We start from the raw sequence: 19,492 nt of genomic DNA, 5'->3' as shown, positions 1-19,492 counted from the left end.
GCGTAGCGGGGGGGGGGTGCGGACCGCACCTGGTGACACTATTAAGGGGGTGGCAAAAAATAACCAAATATATACAGAAAAATGATAATTCCACTTTAAGAAGTGGTTAATTAGAGTGTTAAATAGTCTTTTAATAGCAAATTTGATAAATCCCGGCATGGGTGGAAAGGGGGGGGGGGGTGGAGGGGGTGACACCATGACGTAAACCTGCTAATGATAGAGAAAACATGCTACATCAAGCTGTATTTATAACCGCTGTATTTATAACCGATATAGATAGTTTTATATCTGAGCATAGTTACATTAACTGAACGTTTCAAAATATGCCTGAGGTAAACGGTTTGGCTGAGTATCGTAATAACTTACATGTTAATCCATGTATAGGGGAGAGGGGAGGTAAAAAAATTTAACACATTAAAAAATATGTTAATACATACACATGCGTATATACATACTTATATAAATTCAAATTTGGCAGGCAATTGAACACGGGGGCCGGTACCGGTTGGCTGCAATGTCCACGAAGAAAGGGTCAAACTGACCTCGACTGACCGGCTTTTTTTTACCCCCTTTGATATTTTGTGAGGTCGTAGACCTACCCTGGAGGGTAACAGAAAACATTATTCCCGTCGGATAACCCCCTTTTCTGTCCAGATACCGTATTTTCTTATATAAACAAATGTTTGTGAAAAAGTAAACAAAGACTACATCATTTGGTATGTGTACAGAGGAGGTAACCTTTTAAGTAATAATTTTAAAATAATGTTTTTACTATTTTAAAGAAAAAAAAAACATCACAAAGTATAGCATTTGTTTGAATAAAGATTTCGTTATAAATTAAATTATGTATTGTACTGAAATTTAAAAAAAAAGTTAATTCCAAAAGTGAATCAATTAATTAATCATTCAATTTCTTACACGTTTTTTTTTTTTTTGAAAAAAAAACCGCACCGGGTGACACCCAACCTCGCTACGCCCAGAGTTTCTTCCAGGCATCTCTTCGGGGGGCTCCGTCCTCCCCCCTGGGAAATTTTAGCCCCCTCTCCGAAAATTTCAAGTGCACCCCTGGAGAAAAAACTCTGGAAAAAACACTGGCTACGCCACTGGATACCAGATATTTTTAGCTTTCTTTCTAAAGAAACCGGAAATCAACTTTAGTTGTTAGGCCTATCTAACTTCTCGATGATGTAAAAATGAAGACTAGGGGAGAAAATCTGACCCTTCTTTAAATTTTTAATACTAGATTCTAGATTTAGATCTAGATCTAGATATCTAGATCTAGCTTCTAAAGTCTAGTTACATTCTAGATTTAGTTTAACTAAATGGTTTATAATTTTTGTAGGTATGTTAAGAACTTAAGATCTAGTCTAGATTCTAGATTCTAGATTAGATCTAGAATCGGTAATCTATCGTTTTAGGTACGTAAAATCGCCCGCGACTAGTAATGTGAAAAACAGGTGACTCCTTGCATTTTAATAATTATTTCACATTTTGAGGAGGATTTATGTTTTGAAAAATACAAAAATGTTTCCTTGTTTCATTTATGTACCTGTTTTTAAACAATCGAATTAAAACTTTTCAGTAATAAATGAACACCGGCGATGTTTCCAACAGATGCAACCATGCTCATTTACTATAGCAGCCATCTTGTTAAAGTTTTATTTTTATTGACTTATAGCGCAAGATTCAGGCGGAAGTCACTCTATTTTACAAATGGCCGCTTTTTATATAGCAAATCTTGCTTGCAGACACTGCTGTTTAAAGTTAATTTCTGGTCTATATTGATATATTTAGCCATTGATTTATGTTTATTATTCATTTATCTATAATATTTGACACAAACATATCACAATATACTTCTATTACAGCCTTGACAATGAGGTAACGTTTTCGTACATTAATAGCCGCGGGCGATTTTACGTACCCAAAACGATAGATTACCCTAGAATCTAGTTCTAGATCTAGATCTAGATCTAGCTAGATTCTAGATCTAGAATAACACTACTTACTAAGTACTAAGATTATGTAGTTGCATTAGATTAGAATTAGTGAGTTTTATAGTTTTATACCTTATAAACCTGTTAATTAGAAGCTGAGAAATCATTTTTTTTGTTTTTTAATGAGGCGACAACACAAAATATTGTAAAAGGGAGATAACACATAAAACAAAACAAAAACAGAAAAATGATTTTAAAAAAATTGTGTTTGGAAATATCATATCACAATTTATCACAAATAGGCCTAAAATTTTTAATTTACAATAATATCGGCACCTGAAATAATAGGCCTACAGAAAATTTAATTAGGCCTAGGCTACAGCATAATAATTAGGCCGATTCTAGCCGGAATAAGATACGCATGCGCAATGGAGAGAAACTACGACTTGCCTTAGCGGCGATGTTTTCGATGGTACTGCGCATGCGTGTGTTTACAACCGCAGAACCCTAACACCAACCCTAATCCTATCCTTAACCCTATCCCTAATCCTAACCCTAGCCCTAATCCTAACCCTATCCCAAACCCTAACCCTACCCCTAACCCTCATTCTAGCCCTAACCCTAGCCATAGGTCACTGCGCATGCACAGAGCTATCTTTTGCCGACTAAGTGGAGACGTTGGGGAGAAAAATCTTCTTCCGAGTAGACACTTCGTAATAATTAGGCCTAAAAAATTTAATTTGCTATTATTTTGCGCATAATTACAAATTCTATAGGCCCTAGGGCCTACAAAATATTTAATATTAGGCTGTTCTTTCAAAATTTAAATTGTTGCAGAGCAGTATTTAAAAAAAAACTTAAAACTAATTATAAACATTACAAATATAAAAATATGTGCCCTGAAATGCAAAGAATAATAGTTAGGCCTTAATTAGGCTATAATTAGGCCTAATGAAAATCTGCTATAATTTGTGCATCAAAATATTTGAATGAATTCAATAGGCCTAAATAATTTTTCAAAATTTGTATTGCTAGAGAGCCTATTTTTATTAACTTAAAACTACTTTTACAAATATACACATTTCTTGAAAATGCATTAGGCTATTTACTGCTATAATTTGCACATCAAAATAATAAATTAATAACTTTTGAAATTTGTATTATTTGCGAGCCCTATTTTTACTAGCATAAAATTGTTGCTATAAATATCAATACTAATATACAAACATGCGCCCTCTAAATGCAACAAAGAAGAATTACTTAGGCTATAATTACTGAAAAATGTCAAACTTCAAAATTTAGTAGTAAGACATTTTTAAAAAGTTCGAATCCGGGTTCAAGTCAGTAGACCATCCCTGGTTCCACCCAACTCTGATGGGTACCTAACTCACGTTAGGGAAAGTAAAGATGGCTGGGCATAGTGCTGACCACACTATCTCTTCATAATATGTATAATAAAATGAATAACTCATCTCTAACTATTAATCAAAACTGAGGCCACTGTCCACAAGATCCACAATTAGAGAATTTAGAGGAATCTCACAGTCTTCCGAACTGTCCTCATCTCCTTCCCAGTAGCTGATGACAAAGTGATCTGGCTTGTTTTTGCTTGCTGGTAGCCTATCCAAAACCCTTCCTAGTTGACTAGATCTAGAATTCTAGATCTGCTGATCTAGAATCTACTACATAATACTTGTGACTTGACTGCATGTTGCTGTACGTTGTACACTGTACAGTTTTAGTACTGTGCACTGCAGAGAGAGAGACTGTAGACTAGTGTAGAGATTGTACTTGTAGTATTATTAGTCTTAAATTTAAATAGTCTTTAAAAACTTGAGTTATCTAGAATCTAGATCAGATCTAGGTCTACACACTGTACTGTACTGCCTGTTGCTGTACAGTGTACTGTTACTGGCCTAGATCTAATTTATAATTTAATATTTAGGTCTAAATATAGAATAGGACCTATTATTACTTAATAACTTTTACTATATTAATATTATTAAGCTTACATTACAGCTTATAACATCTGACTCTTCAAGAAAAATGTAATTAAGAATTCTACATTTTACTTAGGACCTTCTGGATCTAGAAATCTACATACTTTTTAAAAATAATTGTTAAAGTAAAAGGAGTTTTTGTATAAGTACTTTGTTAGGCCTATATGTTTATTTTTTCTTAGGGCCTAAATGATAGATTTACTTATATGATGCCTTTTAGTTTGAAACCTTTTCAAAATATATTAAAATGTAGCCTAATAAATGTATTTAATCTGTTGTTTTAGGTATGTAAAACTTAAACTCAACCTTGGTTTAAATGCTGTGAGAGAGGTAACCTACACATTGTCAATTAAATAACCAGTTTTAATTTTTAAATTAAAAGTGATTACTTGAATTTCAAGTTAGCGTAAAATTAAACACAATGTTTTGGGAATTCTATAGGCCAACATTTAACACTACAGAATTGTGCAGTTGTGTTACTTCAAAATCAGCTCTTGGAATATTTTCTTATAACTATTAGAACACCCTAACAACTCCTTAATTAATCATTAGGAATAATGTTAATAATTCTGAAAAAAGAAAATAAAGATAAGTCTATTTTAAACATTTAACACTTTGTTTTGTGTAGGCTTTCCCTCTGAGCAAAGTGCTGCAAAGTGACAAAGGGAAGCAATTCAAATAACTCTTTATCAATACATGGTGCTCAATACCATAATGCACTAGCTCATGATTTAGTATTACCCTCTTTAGTATTATACATTTTATAAAGATATTTTTTTGTATATCTCTTTGTACACATGACTGGCTTGGGACTAGCAATGAGTTAATTTACTTATTTTAAAATGCTGAGGGTAAGTAGGCCTAACTATCTAAAATATTATTGCATATATTTTCAGGGGAAATAACTACTACAATAAAATATAGTCACCCTGTTTCCTCATCATAATATGTAAGCTGGTTTCAAAGAGAGCTAAAAATGGACCACTTTGACTCTTATGAAACCCAGTATAAGCTGTACTTACAGAAAAATAGCCATATTATGAGGGAACCCCACCTGGATCCCCAGAATGGGCTGTTCCTACAGAACAATAGCCATATTATGAGGGAACCCCACCCAGATCCCCAGAATGGGCTCTTCCTACAGAACAATAGCAACATAATGATGACACCATACCCTGAAATAGCGAAAATCCTTGTTGCAGATCACAGTTTGTACCAAAGTGACTATCTTTATGGTCCCACACCACTTGAGGACCTGCAAGAAGCATTTCAGTCTCAAGTCTGCGACTCTGAACTTTGGGACACAGCTTCGTGTGAGCAATGGGAAACACCCTCAAATAACTATATGAAATATCCGGATTTTATGGAGGAAAATTACCCAGAGTGTATCATTTCAAGTGAATCAGAGGATGAAATGTTAACAGTCCATTTTGAGCAGCAGAAAAGTTTTAGGTGTAATCTTTGCACATTCTCAGCTGTACACCATTCTGGATTAAAAAGACACATGGCAGTTCATTCTGATGAACGTCCTTTCAAATGTCACATATGTACCTACGCTTCTAAACACAAAGATTACTTAATCAAGCACATAAAAAGGCATTTAGAGAAAGAAACAAAAAAGTCAGAGAAAAACTCTGGCGACCAGCATCTTGAACTGACCAAAATTCTCTCCATTTTGAAAAATTACAAAAAAGAAAAGAAGGAAGAAAAACATGTGAGTAATGTGAGTACATCTTCAGCTCATTTAAAAGCAGGAGCAGCACTTGCCCAGGAGCTCATAAAAAGAAAAGTGCGGGTGGTATTGACACGCCTCGAGTTGCCTTACAAGTGTGACACCTGTCATCTGTCATTCTTGACCCCTGCTGATCTAGGCCAGCATAACAAGCGTGACCATGTCAGCAGGGTGGAGGAGAATGTAGCCAGCTTTTCCTGCACTCAGTGCGCTGCAGTTTTGATCAACTTTGATGAGATGAATGCTCACATCCATGCTCATATTACAAATGAGTGGAACCAGATGTCTCAAGATGATCAGCTCAAAGAACAACTGTCTCCTGCAGGGTCTACTACTGTGCCAGAAACTCAGATGTCAGATGTAGAACCTGCTGTCCCGACAAAAGTAAACATGTCACCTACTATCCTGCCAAACATTCAAATGTCACCAGCTGAAGCAACAGTCGTGCCAGAAACTCAAATGTCAGATACAGAACCTGTAATCATACCAAACACACAAATGTCACCAGCTGAACTTACAACCCTGCCTCAAACTCAAATGTCACATATGGAATCGGTGAGCCTGCCTAAGTTTGAAATGTCACCTGTAGAAACTATTTCTGCACCGGTAGCTATCCTGTCTACAGCGCAGATGTCACCTACTCCCCTGCTTGAAGTAGAAATGTCTCCTATTGAACCGGTTATTCTGCCTAAAGTTAAAATGTCATCACTAGCACCTGCTAACTTACCTGCCACAAAAATGATATCTCTAACACCTGCTAACTTACCTGCAACAAAAATTTCTACAAAACAAGTTGCCCCACCCAAAATGAGCCTCAGGAAGAAAACTAGCATGAAGTCCCAGCCAGTGAGAAAGCCGAGCCTGAGGCCCACTTCCAAACACAACTCTTGTACTTTATGTCACTTCCAGTTTTCCTCTCCCACAAAGCTTAAGCTGCATGGGAAGTCTCATCTAGAAGCAAACCAGGATCAAAGTCAACTGTATAAGAATCTCATCACCAAGTCTCTGAGAGTCACAATAGAGAGATTAAAATTTCCACTCAACTATATGACAAGTGATCCCAACAACATGACGCATGATCCCAACACTGTGACTCCCAGCAACGTGATGAGTGATCCCAGCAACGTGATGAGTGATCCCAGCAACGTGATGAGTGATCCCAGCAACGTGATGAGTGATCCCAGCAACATGATGAGTGATCCCAGCAACGTGATGAGTGATCCCAGCAACGTGATGAGTGATCCCAGCAACGTGATGAGTGATCCCAGCAACGTGATGAGTGATCCCAGCAACGTGATGAGTGATCCCAACAATGTGGTGAGTGATCCTAGCAACGTGATGAGTGGTCCTAGCAATGTTGTGAGTGATCCCAGCAACGTGATGAGTGATCCCAGCAACATGATGAGTGATCCCAGCAACGTGATGAGTGATCCCAGCAACGTGATGAGTGATCCCAACAATGTGGTGAGTGATCCTAGCAACGTGATGAGTGGTCCTAGCAATGTTGTGAGTGATCCCAGCAACGTGATGAGTGATCGCAACAATGCGTTGAGTGATCCTAGCAATGTGGTGAGTGATCCTAACAATGTGGTGAGTGATCCTAGCAATGTTGTGAGTGATCCCAGCAACGTGATGAGTGATCCCAACAACGTGATGAGTGATCCCAGCAACGTGATGAGTGATCCCAACAATGTGGTGAGTGATCCAAACAATGTGGTGAGTGATCCTAGCAACGTGGTGAGTGATCCTAGCAACATAATGAGTGATCCCAACAACGTGATGAGTGATCCTAGCAATGTGGTGAGTGATCCCAACACTATGATGAGTGATCTAGTCCATTTTGCTCACCATAAGCTGTCAGAATGCAAACAACGTCCAAGGAAAAAGACTTATAGCTGTGTACACTGTGATTCAATCTTTAAAACTCTGGTAACATTGAGACACCACACAAAATTTGAGTGTCAAAATAAGTTGCAGATGACAGAAGCACATCCTGACCCTGTCATACAGATGACAGAAGCACAACCTGACCCTGTCATACAGACGACAGAAGCACATCCTGACCCTGTTATACAGATTACAGAAGCACAACCTGACCCTGTCATACAGATGACAGAAGCACAACTTGACCCTGTCATACAGATGACAGAAGCACAACCTGACCCTGTCATACAGATGACAGAAGCACAACTTGACCCTGACTTAGAAATGACAGAAGCACAACCTGACCCTGTCATACAGATGACAGAAGCACAACCTGACCCTGTCATACAGATGACAGAAGCACATCCTGACCCTGTCATACAGATGACAGAAGCACAACTTGACCCTGACTTAGAAATGACAGAAGCACATTCTGACCCTGTCATACAGATGACAGAAGCACAACTTGACCCTGACTTAGAAATGACAGAAGCACAACCTGACCCTGTCATACATATGACAGAAGCACAACTTGACCCTGACTCAGAATTGACAGAAGCACAAGCTGACCTTGACTTTGAAATGACAGAAGCACAACCAGACCCTGTCATACAGATGACAGAAGCACAACCAGATCAGGATTTGAATGTGGCTGGGCCGACTTTGAAAACATTGGAAATACGTTTGTCACCATTGAAACCAACATTTACGTGTCAGCAATGTCATTTGTCTTATTTCACAAACTGGGAGTTGCAAAAGCACAACAATACCCAGCATATCATACGGGAGCTTCAAGAACACAATACCCAGCATATCATACGGGAGCTTCAAGAACACAATACCCAGCATGCCATGCATGAGGACGGAGAATATGTTTGCACCCTTTGCAATGTCAGATTTCATGCTTTACAGGACCTAACCCAGCATGTGACCTCTCATGAGCAGGTGAGTGCAACATTTGAGTGCGCACATTGTCATTCAAAGTTTCATACTTTTAACCAGCTCAGTGAGCATATGCAAGACCATTTTAAAAATATACTTCCTAGTATTCCAAACCAAACTGATTCAACCACCCACAAGCAGGCAAAGAAGAAAAAAGAAAAAGCCATTGAATGTCTGCACTGTCATTTAAAATTAAATAGTTTCAAGCGCTTAAAAAAACATATCTTAGATCATATGGAGAAAAATGACATAGTTGAAAACAAAGTTTCAGTTACTTTAAATCTCCAGAGTTTAAAGAAGAAAAGTCATTCTAAAACCCAAAAGATATTCCAGTGTGATCAGTGCTCCATGGTGTTTAAGTCTTCAAAAAAGTTAAAGAAACATGCTGTGAAAAATCACAAACCAAATAAGAAACCTTTAAAGGTAGAAATGAAGTTGAAAAAGCCTGTACCAGTAGAGAAACCATTGAATAAAATACGTAAGCCCCAAAAGTGGGAAAAAATCCATGAGTGTCTACAGTGTCATAAGAAGCTTACCTCCCCCAAAAGATTGCAAAATCATATGTCAATACATGTTGGAAAGGAAAATGTCAACCGAGGTAATCTGCCCGCTGCTGAGAAGACACAAACCCAGATGCCAAATGAAATAGAGTGTGCACACTGTCATTCCAAGTTTATTACTTTGGAAGAATTAGAAGAGCATTTTCAAAATCATTCAGTCTGCATTATGAAACAGGCAACAGTGTCAGGAGGTGAGCAGAAAGTAGCCAGTTGCAGCAGGCAGTCTGCTGCTAATCAAGTCTTGGAGTGTAATCAATGTAAACAGCAGTTCAGAAATCAGAAGGATCTAACAAACCATTATCAGACTCATTTTAACTACCCAACCCATAATGGACCTAGCCACTTGAGTGTTGGACCTTCAGTTAACACAACAGCAAACAACAGATTTGAATGCACGCTGTGTCGTCTTAGATTTGAAAGCTTCAAGAGACTGGGAGAACATTTCCAATCACACATGACCAGGGAGAACCCAAACAGGTCAAATCTAGACACACCAAAAAACCTGACTCAAAGAGCAGCAGAGAGAAAGACTGTAAGAATTGAGGAAGTTTAAATGACACCAGGCCATCTGTATAAGTATTTGAAATCATATCCGACTTGTCTTGTGAGGTGAGGTGAATGATTGATTTCCCAGAAATATGTGGCCAATTCTTCTACTTTTTAAATGACTGATATATTATATTAATGTTCATATTGATATAATTTAAATTACTTTCATTTTTATTGTACTTGTTGAAAAGGAATATGTTATAATACTGTAGATCTAAAATTGTACCTGTAGAATAGTTTTGCTTCATACGTCCAACTAATCCATGGAGGATTATATTTGATGGTACTGTAATATTTATGTTAATCAGGTCCAAATAATTGAGGTTTTTTTAACATGATACTGTAATAATTATGATGTGTGCCTTGGCGCTCTAGACATGTGCTGATCATATGTCAAATTTAATTTAAAAATTAAAGTTTTTAACCTTTTTTTTTATAACAACCAGATATCTATTTACTAAAAAAAAACAATTTCTCGTTATTTATGTAAAGTGAAGAAAAAACAATTTTAGCATAGAAACAGGTTTGTTTTCAGAAAACCTAAAATTTTTGTAATTAAATAGCTAATTATTATCTTTAATAAACAATTTTGTTGGGCAATTTGGCCATCTGGGTGTTTGGCTGTTAAGGAAATTTTGCAGACCTGTCCTGCAATAATTAATTATGGAATTTGTGTTGATTAAATGTAGTAGCCTTTTAAAACAATGCATGTTGGGTGAATCATGGGCTACCCTGGGGGATTGTTTTATTCCTTAATCTGTATGGTTTTTGTTTACCCTTGATATTCTAACAGTTAAGATTCAAAGCCCTTGATTCCCTACAGTACTTGATGCACAACAATTATTTGCACACCTGATTATTTTAACCTAGAAAAAGCTTTTTAGGGTTTTTTAAATGCAATTTCTAAGTAATGTTATGTACTTCAGGCTAATTACTTAATTACTGAAGTACTTAAATACTTACACAGATAAGAGAAAGGAAACATGAGCCTTACATTAGGAAAGAACCCTATGATTAAAATTGGAGTCCCAGTGATCTTTTAAAACTCACACTTTAGTTTTTTAAAACCTACACATGCCTATCGGGGAAGGTTAATTAATTTTTATTTAGCAATAAGATTAACTGACTGCTGATCATTTATTATTTTTATCCAACACATGATTAGGAATTATAAACAGAGGGCCATATTCTAAAGGCTTTAAAAATTGAATCCTTACCTCTTGAACAATGTTCACATGCATTTTACTTTGAAAAAGCAAAAATTAAAATTTCAATGACATTCAGTGCTCCATATCAGAAAGTTTGAATTCTGAACCTCAAATGAGTAGAAACAGCAAATTTTGTAACTTTTTAGAGAAAATATAGGACAACAGCATCTAATTATATATCTATTCATTGTATTGGTTGACAGTAGTAGACCACTTAGGTTTATAAAGTAAATTTGTTAAAAGTAATTTTTTAAGTTCTGTATGCTGATTCTGATAGTATAAACATTAATATCAGATAGTTATTTACTTATTATCATTGTATTATTTTAAAAAATAGTCATATATCAGTAGTTGAATATGTTTTAGTTTGTTAAAAAAATAATGATGGATTTTTTAATGTGTTGATCCAGATTTTTAATGTTCTGTTACTTGAAATTTTATGTTTGCAAAGTTTCATGTGTTTAATCACTTGCCAATTTCTTTTGGTTAAGATAGAACTTAGCAGCATTTTTCAGATAGCTGTAAAGTTGCAAAACATTTTCAAACGTGTGCTGATGTGTTAATATACAATGGGGAAACATTTAATTTCTTACAGACTTTAAAAAAATAAATTAACATAGACTTACCCAAACCTAAAAGTTTACCCAAATCAAGGATGTTTGCTGTGTCAAAAATAGACCACTCATCACATCTGACTTTTTTTAGATGCCACTTACAAATGTTTCTCATCTTATGTTGTAGACCACATAGTTACACTTGTTGTATCATTTGAGTTGTAGGTTGTTCAAATAAACCTTAAGAGAAACTTATACTGCTCTAATATCTAAGGTTACATCAAGTTGTTAAAATCAGCACTAAGAGAAACCCTTGCTATCCTAGTTCTATTATGATTTAAAGAATCTATTAACATGTTACTGTTTGATGATTAACTGTTCAATAAATTGTTTTGATATTTGCTTTATCTGAGTTCAGGTGTTCTTAAATTCAGTGTTAAACAGTTTTTCAGAGCCTGGTAGTGGTTGGATGCACCACTTGAGCTTAATAGCCATGATTACAGGATTAAAGCCTCTGTTGATCTATGGCTTGAGGATTAAAGCCCCTGTTGATCTATGACTTGAGGATTAAAGCCTCTGTTGATCTATGACTTGAGGATTAAAGCCCCTGTTGATCTATGACTTGAGGATTAAAGCTCCTGTTGATCTATGACTTGAGGATTAAAGCCCCTGTTGATTTATGGCTTGAGGATTAAAGCCCCTGTTGATCTATGGCTTGAGGATTAAAGATCCTGTTGATCTATGGCTTGAGGATTAAAGATCCTGTTGATCTGTGGCTGGTACATAGCAACAATTAACAAAAGAAGTTGGAGGCAAAACAAGAACATAAAATATAGAATACAGAGCTACTACTTGTTTATTTCAACAACTCCATACTATTTTTTGTATTATTTGATATCAAGTTATAAAGAATTAAAAATACAAGCAAAATATCAAAACACAGGGACAATCTTTTCCCCAATTCATTAACATAAATTACAAGTAGAAGCAATATCCACAATACATTATTATCTTTTAATACTGACATTATAAATCAAAGCCGTCTCCATAGTTCATAGAATAAAAAAGAAAAAAAGCAGATAGTTAAAGATTGCATATGTATGAGTATAAACAAAAACACCAGTATATTATGCCTGCATTTGCAGCAATCTCCAAAGTTGATATCCCACAATTACAAAACCAATTCATGACCAGCATTTCCAACTGCTATACGAGGATGGTCAAAATTTGATCAAGTTAAAAAAAAATTTCACAGGGAAATATGAAACCACGAGGTTGCTACAGTATTAATTTGTTCCTTGTAAGATTTTAAAGTTTCAATCTCTCAAAATAATTTATAATACTCCAGTCTCTAAAACAATGGTATCAAATAGTTTATTCTAGGGAATCATTTTTTTTACAGATGCTACACGTATTTACGACAATGATACATCATAAAATGGATACTTTCAGTGAGTTAGATACTAACAACAAAGTATTAAATGTAAAGTAAATGTGTACTGGTCTTTCAACTGACAGACAAAAATTATTCAAGTTACCATCTACTGGTTAACTTGTGCACTATTTACAATGACTAAAGTTGAGGCAGCCGTTTTTTTATAAATATTATCTACAATTACAATTAAAGGGCATTGAGTTTGTGCTGAGTTAAATACTAATCTATGAAATGAAAATGAGTTTCTTATATTCATTTTATTTTTTAGTTACCAAATATACATTACATTCTAAGCTAACTTTATGGAACTTCACAGTTTAAAAAGTAAACCAAGGCATCCATAATTGAAAATCACCAACACAGTATTTGTAAAAACTTTATTTAAGGACTAATGTTTTGGGGTCACCCTTAAGATGTCATGCATTTTTTTATACATACCTTCCCACATGCTAACAGTAAGTCAAACCCCAACCCTTAAAATGAACCCCCCCCCCCCCCCAATTAAAAATTGTTTATTTCACGATTATTATTATTAAAGTATTTTCCCTTTAACAAACATCTCCACTATTTAATATTGAAAAGTTTAACAATTTGGGTTAAGAACAAATAAATTTTGATCAAAATGTATAACAGAGTCTATAAATTAAAAGCTAAGACTTAAAAGCCCACACCACACATTCATCAATTAAGTTCACTTAATACCCCCCCCCCCCCTCTCCAGGAGTATGATCAACGTTTTGGATGACATTTTAGAAACCTGAAATGCTGTGAAATGAGGACCCTACAAGCAATGATCTTTACAATAAATAAATGCTCAATAAAACAGAATTAAATGCATGATCAACATCTGCCCTATAATATGGACAATTACACTTAAAACAATTTCAAGTATGAAGCATAGTGCATGAAGAGAAAAATCATCATGCAGATTTGTGTAAACTACTAGTACTACTAGTCATAAAAATTAAACAACTTATGGAAAATATTATCTTTAAACCCATAACAAAATGGGAAACACCTCTAAAAAAATATTTTTAATAAGAGGCACTTAAGAGGTATAACTAAAAAAGCATGAGCGCAGTGTCAGCATATAAAACATGTCACAACTCAATCCTTTTCTTGTTCTTTTGGAAGGCCCAGAAGGATGATGGTAAATTAAGGGCATCTCTCTCCCTTTTAACAAACGCAGTAAACGTTGAGACACAATTTCCAATGAAGTGGTCTGACCGCCCCAGGATGGCCAAGTCCAAAAGGGGGGAGGCGGGCTCGGGTTGTTTCACCAACTTCACCTAGTACAAATTGTGTGACAGATTAAAGCATGAGTCAAGCAAAATATTTAGTAGGTCAGAAAAAGTAGTTGACATACAGCACTAAATGAATAAACTCACGTTTTTGAGAACTTTTGAAAGCTCTGGTATCAAATCATTGTAATCTGTAGCAATAAAAACTGTTTTGGCACCAATTCTTGCAACCTCTTTCTTTACCTAAACAAAAAAAAGAGAATCAACAAGTTAAGTTACATTTTTAGAGACTAATATAACAAGTAAGACTACAAATACTTAATTTTTTTAAATTATCGCAATAAAATAACTAATTGTAATTTAATTTTCCTAAATAAAACTAAACAAAACAGGAAAATATTTCTATTGTTCTATTATCTCCCTTTTACTTACAAGTAAAAGAGTAGGCACTTTTCATTTGGAGCCAATGCAAATAAATTGTTTGGTGAGAGTTATTTGATCAAAAAAGAAATGAAAGCTGGTAATTTTTTTTTACCTTTTCTGTAATTGTCTTTACTGAAGGAAAACACATTTCTGTTGTGGTTGTCCCATACTCCCCCCGCTCCCCTGTACATTGTTTTGATGCAAACATATTGGGCGTTGAAGGTACATGTTCACAGGCCCGTTCCTGGGGAAAAATTTTAGAATACAACTTCTGGTACCTTTATGTTAGTTGTCAAACTAATATATGTTTCTGATGGTAGCTTACTCACAAAATCTGGCCCATTTCTGAGATGTATTCCAATAAACGGACTGTCAGGTATATTGGCTGCGATGAAATCACGAGCCATCTTGTCATACTCTTCTGACCATTTCATGTATTTATGCAGCTTGGCATTGTACCTCGTCACAGGGAAGCTGGCTGGTGGCCCAACAAAGGCCAGAACTGGGTAGCTTTTACTGGGGTACCTACAGTGGTTGTAAAAAGTATAATTTAATCCAAGCCAGACAAGAAACAATTAACTTTTGAATAAAACATGTCATGGAAATATTTTTAAAAAAAAACAATATATGACTCAGGTCTGGTAAAAAAAAAAAGTACTGAAAGTTCAATTTCTCTTTAAAACACAAATTCATGAACCAGTTAAAATAGATCAAATTGCTATTTTACCAAAAGTTAAATAACAAAATGTAAACCCTGCAACTTACTTTTTATTCCACTCTGACATAATGCCAGGACTATCAGTGTCATAGAATAGAGGTCCAAAAATAACCGACTCATCAAAGTCTATGTTAAACCAATCCCAGAAGGGGCCAAATGGGCTGCCTTCTTTAGCATTGCAATCACTTTCTTTACTGGACCCATGTCTGGCTGAATAACAGAAAACTGAAAGAGAATGTTAAACTTTTAAGATAAAAATATAATAAAATAATTCTTCTAACTGGAAACTGAAAGAAAATGTAAAATTTTAAAAATAAAATACAATAAAATAATTCATCTAATTGTTGCAGTCTAATAATTTTAACAAAAAACTGAAAGAAAATATAAAACTTTTTAAAGATTGTAAAATAATCTATTGCTAGAATTTCCTATTTTATTTTTTTAGACTGATACCAGCTTCAAATTTACCCAGTAACTTTATATGTGTGTGCTTAAGTAAACAAATCTTGTAAAATAATGTAAGATAATTATAGTTATCAAAATTGTAACAGAGGAAGCTATAAACTCATTTAACAAAAGCATCTGACGTTTTCATAAAATCTGACAAAAAAATCAGAAATAGATTAAATAAGTATTTATATAAATATATCCTAAAATTTGGATCCTGCTGAGTGTGAGTAACATTGTCTAGAGAATAACAGCAAGCTACTGATACCTTTTCTAGAGAATAACAGCAAGCTACTGATACCTTTTCTAGAGCCAGGTGGCCATACTGTAGGAGCCAGTTCTTTCATGAAAACTTCCATTGTAATCACTCTGTGGTATTCTAAAAATGGATCTACTTGAAAATATGTGTCAAAGGGCTCCATCACCTAAACAAAGCAACCAAATAACTAGCTCAATAAATTTAAAACTTTCAAATGCCAAAAAAAATTTCAGTTTCCACCTTAATTAAATATAAGATTAGGAAACAATCATGAGCAGGATCTTCATCCCATGTTAATGACATCTTTGACATTCCCCACTGCCTATTACCCTGGATCAGTTGTCCCTCCCATCCCTGTTAAATTCCCCATGTGGTAACGTCGTCGACCTTTAAAAAGCTATCAGCATAATTAATTAAGATAAATAGGGGCCTACTTACAGCCTTGTGGTCATTTCTTCTATACTCAACCCATGGTGGCAGAATGAGGGTCCTGTCTAGAGCTTTAGCAAATGCCAGAGCCCCCAGGAACTGATCTGCTTGATTCCCAAATCTCCCTGTTAGTGAGACAATTTTGTAATGAAAAAACAACTACATTGGAAATGAATAAAAAAAAATATTTATTAATCAACATATTTTCACTAATGATTGTAAATATTTGAAGCTTTTTTACCCATGCATGGACAATAGACCACATATCCATTTGGGTCTACAGCATTTGAAGAAGTTGATACAAGCAGCACTTGAAGCAAGGCCAGTAGAAAAAATACCTCACTATTTAAAAAAGATGTATGGGACATTCTCAGGATTACCTAAAAAAAAAAAAACAATAGTAATTGCAATGCAGTTGCTCAGTTTTTTATCTAAATTTGGGTGTTGATTTTTTAAAGTAGACTGAACTAGAGGTAAGGGTTGAAACTATAATTTATTCAATAAATCATCATGAGTTTGTGAAATTAATTACAAGTTTGCTATAAAGATATCCCCATTTATAGGGAGTTACCAGTGTTAGTTCACAAAAGCAGCCCTATAAAACATTCACATTATGTTGGCCAAGGGTAAAAGAGTTGGGCGGTGTTGAGTTATGCTTGACAGAGGCATAGGGTTGTAAGAAAACTTTTATTTCATGATAACCAATGTGTTTAAATGGGTAGGCACCAGAGATAAAAGCTGAGCAATAACAAATGACGTTATTTACCAATTCAAAATAATAGATCCTAAGATGTGTTTTCTTCTCAACCCTCCTTGGAACAGTTGTTAGTGCGACTAATCACTAATAGACTAATAGTTAGCGAAAAGAAATATTATTTCAAAGTTCCTTCAGCACAAGTAGTAGTAGGCCCTATAGTCTAGGAGTATAATAGATCTAGATCTACATACTTTTTAAATGTCCACATATATAGATCGATTAGATACTTTTTTTGCTTAGATTTAGAACTAGAATCTATGTTGCTTTGTATGTAGATCAAATTCTATTAAAAACTAAGTAAATTTAGATCTAACAGTTTGCTGTGGGTAGTAGTATAGATAGAACTAGAACAGTGGTTCTTAACCTGCGTTTGATCAAACCCCAAGGGTTTGCTGAGTCAGTCTCAGGGGTCTAACAGAGGTCAAGACAAACACCAGACTCATATTATTTGCAATTGGATTTTGTCAGTATGTATGACAGAACTTGACAAAAACATTTCAAATAAGACAGTGCGAAATAGTAATGTGCATCAGAACAAGATAACACTTTTAGTCTTAACCTTTTTGAAATTATACAGGTACCGAACCCCACCAGCTTCATATCATATTTCACGTATCCACGATACCTGTGGCCTGTGATAGAAGCAGAATCTAGTTTCAAGTAGTTTGAATTTATAGTAATCTATCGTTTTGGGTACGTAAAATCGCCCGCGGCTATTAATGTACGAAAACGTTACCTCATTGTCAAGGCTTTAATAGAGTTGTATTATCATATGTTTGTGTCAAATATTATAGAGAAATGAATAATAAACCTAAATCAATGGCTAAATATATCGATATAGGCCAGAAATTAACTTTAAACAGCAGTGTCTGCAAGCAAGATTTGCTATATAAACAGCAGCCATTTGTAAAATAGAGTGACTTCCGCCTGAATCTTGCGCTATAAGTCTTTAAAAATAAAACTTTAACAAGATGGCTGCTATAGTAAATGAGCATGGTTGCATCTGTTGGAAACATCGCTAGTGTTCATTTATTACTGAAAAGTTTTAATTCAATTGTTTAAAAACAGGTACATAAATGAAACAAGAAAACATTTTTGTATTTTAAAAAACATAAATCCTCCTCAAAATGTGAAATAATTATTAAAATGTAAGGAGTCACCTGTTTTTCACATTACTAGTCGCGGGCGATTTTACGTACCTAAAACGATAGATTACCGAATTTATAGTTTATTAACATAAAATAAATATATAGATCTATATTACTAAATCACTATGGCGGATGATGATAGAGTCTGATAATATAATAATATAAATAGAATCTTCTATAGAAAAGGGGTGTTGGGTTGTTAGTACAAATACTTATACTAGATCTAGACGTCTAGATCTAGTAAAGTAGTAATAGTAGTAGTATGATAAGTAAAGTATGTATTGTAATCTCAACTAATTTTAATAATTAATTTTATGGTTAGCAATTAGGGCAGGGATAGGCATATGGTAGGACCAGGGTTAGGATTGATTGGCTAATTAATTACTTATTACTTTTATTAGTTAACAATTAACAACTACCAGTGAGTAACCTAACACCCCCTTTTTAAAGAAGATTCCATTATCATTATCACAGACGACACCGGTGTAAAAATTCTCCCAATGCCCAACTATTTACTAGGCCTAATAATATTTAATACAATAATAATATTATTTAATATATCACCAACGATGTTCTAAACCATTGGATAATGTCCTAGATCTAGAAATCTAGATCTAGACTAGAGTCTAGTATTAACGTTGAACAAAGACACAGGTGTTTGAGAGCTGACTGTAAGTGAGAGCCAATGAAATATTGGGAAATAGGCATTTATTTAGTAAATAAAAACAGCTGCCATCATTCAAAAATATTAGAGTAGTTTCCCTTGAGCATTTTCTATGCGGAATTCGCATATTTAATTTTTATTTATTATATTTATCGATCAGGTTTTGTGGTTAATTATTTTTAAATATAGTTGTCTTGTTTAATTTAAAGTGTTTAATTTTTAATGAGGTGTAGGTAGCTAAGTGTTGTTACGTCATTCAAGGGTAATGGGGTCTGACTTTTTAAGACTGAGTTTCACAAAGAGAGAACAGGATTGCAGGTCGAATCTTTATTATGTAGATCTAGCTTATTTTTGCGTGGTGTATAACACCCTTATAGTTAATAGTTTATAGGCAAATTATTAGGGGATTGGAAAACACAAAACAGACGAAGCGTCTGTGATTGATTGGAGCTTGTCCAGATAAGTCCCACCACCAATTAAAAAATGCACTGGCGAAAAGTTAAGCCCCGCCACTTTTTGCCAGCTCAAATTTAATACACGCAACCTTGACCTATTTCTGGTGTCTA

The 19,492-nt window shown here is 34.8% G+C and overlaps 2 protein-coding genes across 9 annotated transcripts; one reads left to right on the top strand and one right to left on the bottom strand.

The window, feature by feature from the left end:
* The first annotated feature begins 1,173 nt into the window (after positions 1-1,173).
* LOC131957212 (uncharacterized) lies at positions 1,174-11,808 on the top strand. 2 transcript variants are annotated; one of them, XM_059321958.1, is made up of 3 exons: positions 1,330-1,342; positions 4,222-4,267; positions 4,834-11,808. In XM_059321958.1, exon 3 carries the CDS (start codon positions 4,914-4,916, stop codon positions 9,645-9,647), a length of 4,734 nt encoding a protein of 1,577 aa, XP_059177941.1. In that variant the 5' UTR covers positions 1,330-1,342; positions 4,222-4,267; positions 4,834-4,913; the 3' UTR covers positions 9,648-11,808. The 2 variants fall into 2 exon arrangements, with proteins under 2 accessions (XP_059177942.1, XP_059177941.1); XM_059321959.1 differs by lacking the exon at positions 4,222-4,267 and having other exon boundaries at positions 1,174-1,342.
* A 1,557-nt stretch (positions 11,809-13,365) lies between these two features.
* LOC131957204 (GDP-fucose protein O-fucosyltransferase 1) lies at positions 13,366-19,001 on the bottom strand. Of its 7 annotated transcripts, none has more exons than XM_059321939.1 (10): positions 18,827-19,001; positions 17,674-17,746; positions 16,599-16,737; positions 16,367-16,482; positions 15,971-16,094; positions 15,270-15,447; positions 14,834-15,029; positions 14,617-14,748; positions 14,229-14,324; positions 13,366-14,129 (listed from the first exon to the last, which is right to left on the bottom strand). In XM_059321939.1, the coding sequence occupies exons 3-10, from the start codon at positions 16,723-16,725 to the stop codon at positions 13,941-13,943; spliced, it is 1,158 nt and encodes a 385-aa protein (XP_059177922.1). In that variant the 5' UTR covers positions 16,726-16,737; positions 17,674-17,746; positions 18,827-19,001; the 3' UTR covers positions 13,366-13,940. The 7 variants fall into 7 exon arrangements, with proteins under 7 accessions (XP_059177922.1, XP_059177923.1, XP_059177921.1 ...); XM_059321940.1 differs by having other exon boundaries at positions 18,831-19,001; XM_059321938.1 differs by lacking the exon at positions 17,674-17,746.
* Between the last annotated feature and the right edge of the window lie 491 nt (positions 19,002-19,492).

Source organism: Physella acuta, unplaced genomic scaffold (assembly GCF_028476545.2).
Source record: "Physella acuta isolate Inbredline_101_S28 unplaced genomic scaffold, ASM2847654v3 ptg001221l, whole genome shotgun sequence".
Classification (NCBI taxonomy): domain Eukaryota; kingdom Metazoa; phylum Mollusca; class Gastropoda; family Physidae; genus Physella; species Physella acuta.
Note: the sequence above shows the minus strand (reverse complement) of the source record. Positions and strands in the feature narration are given on the sequence as shown.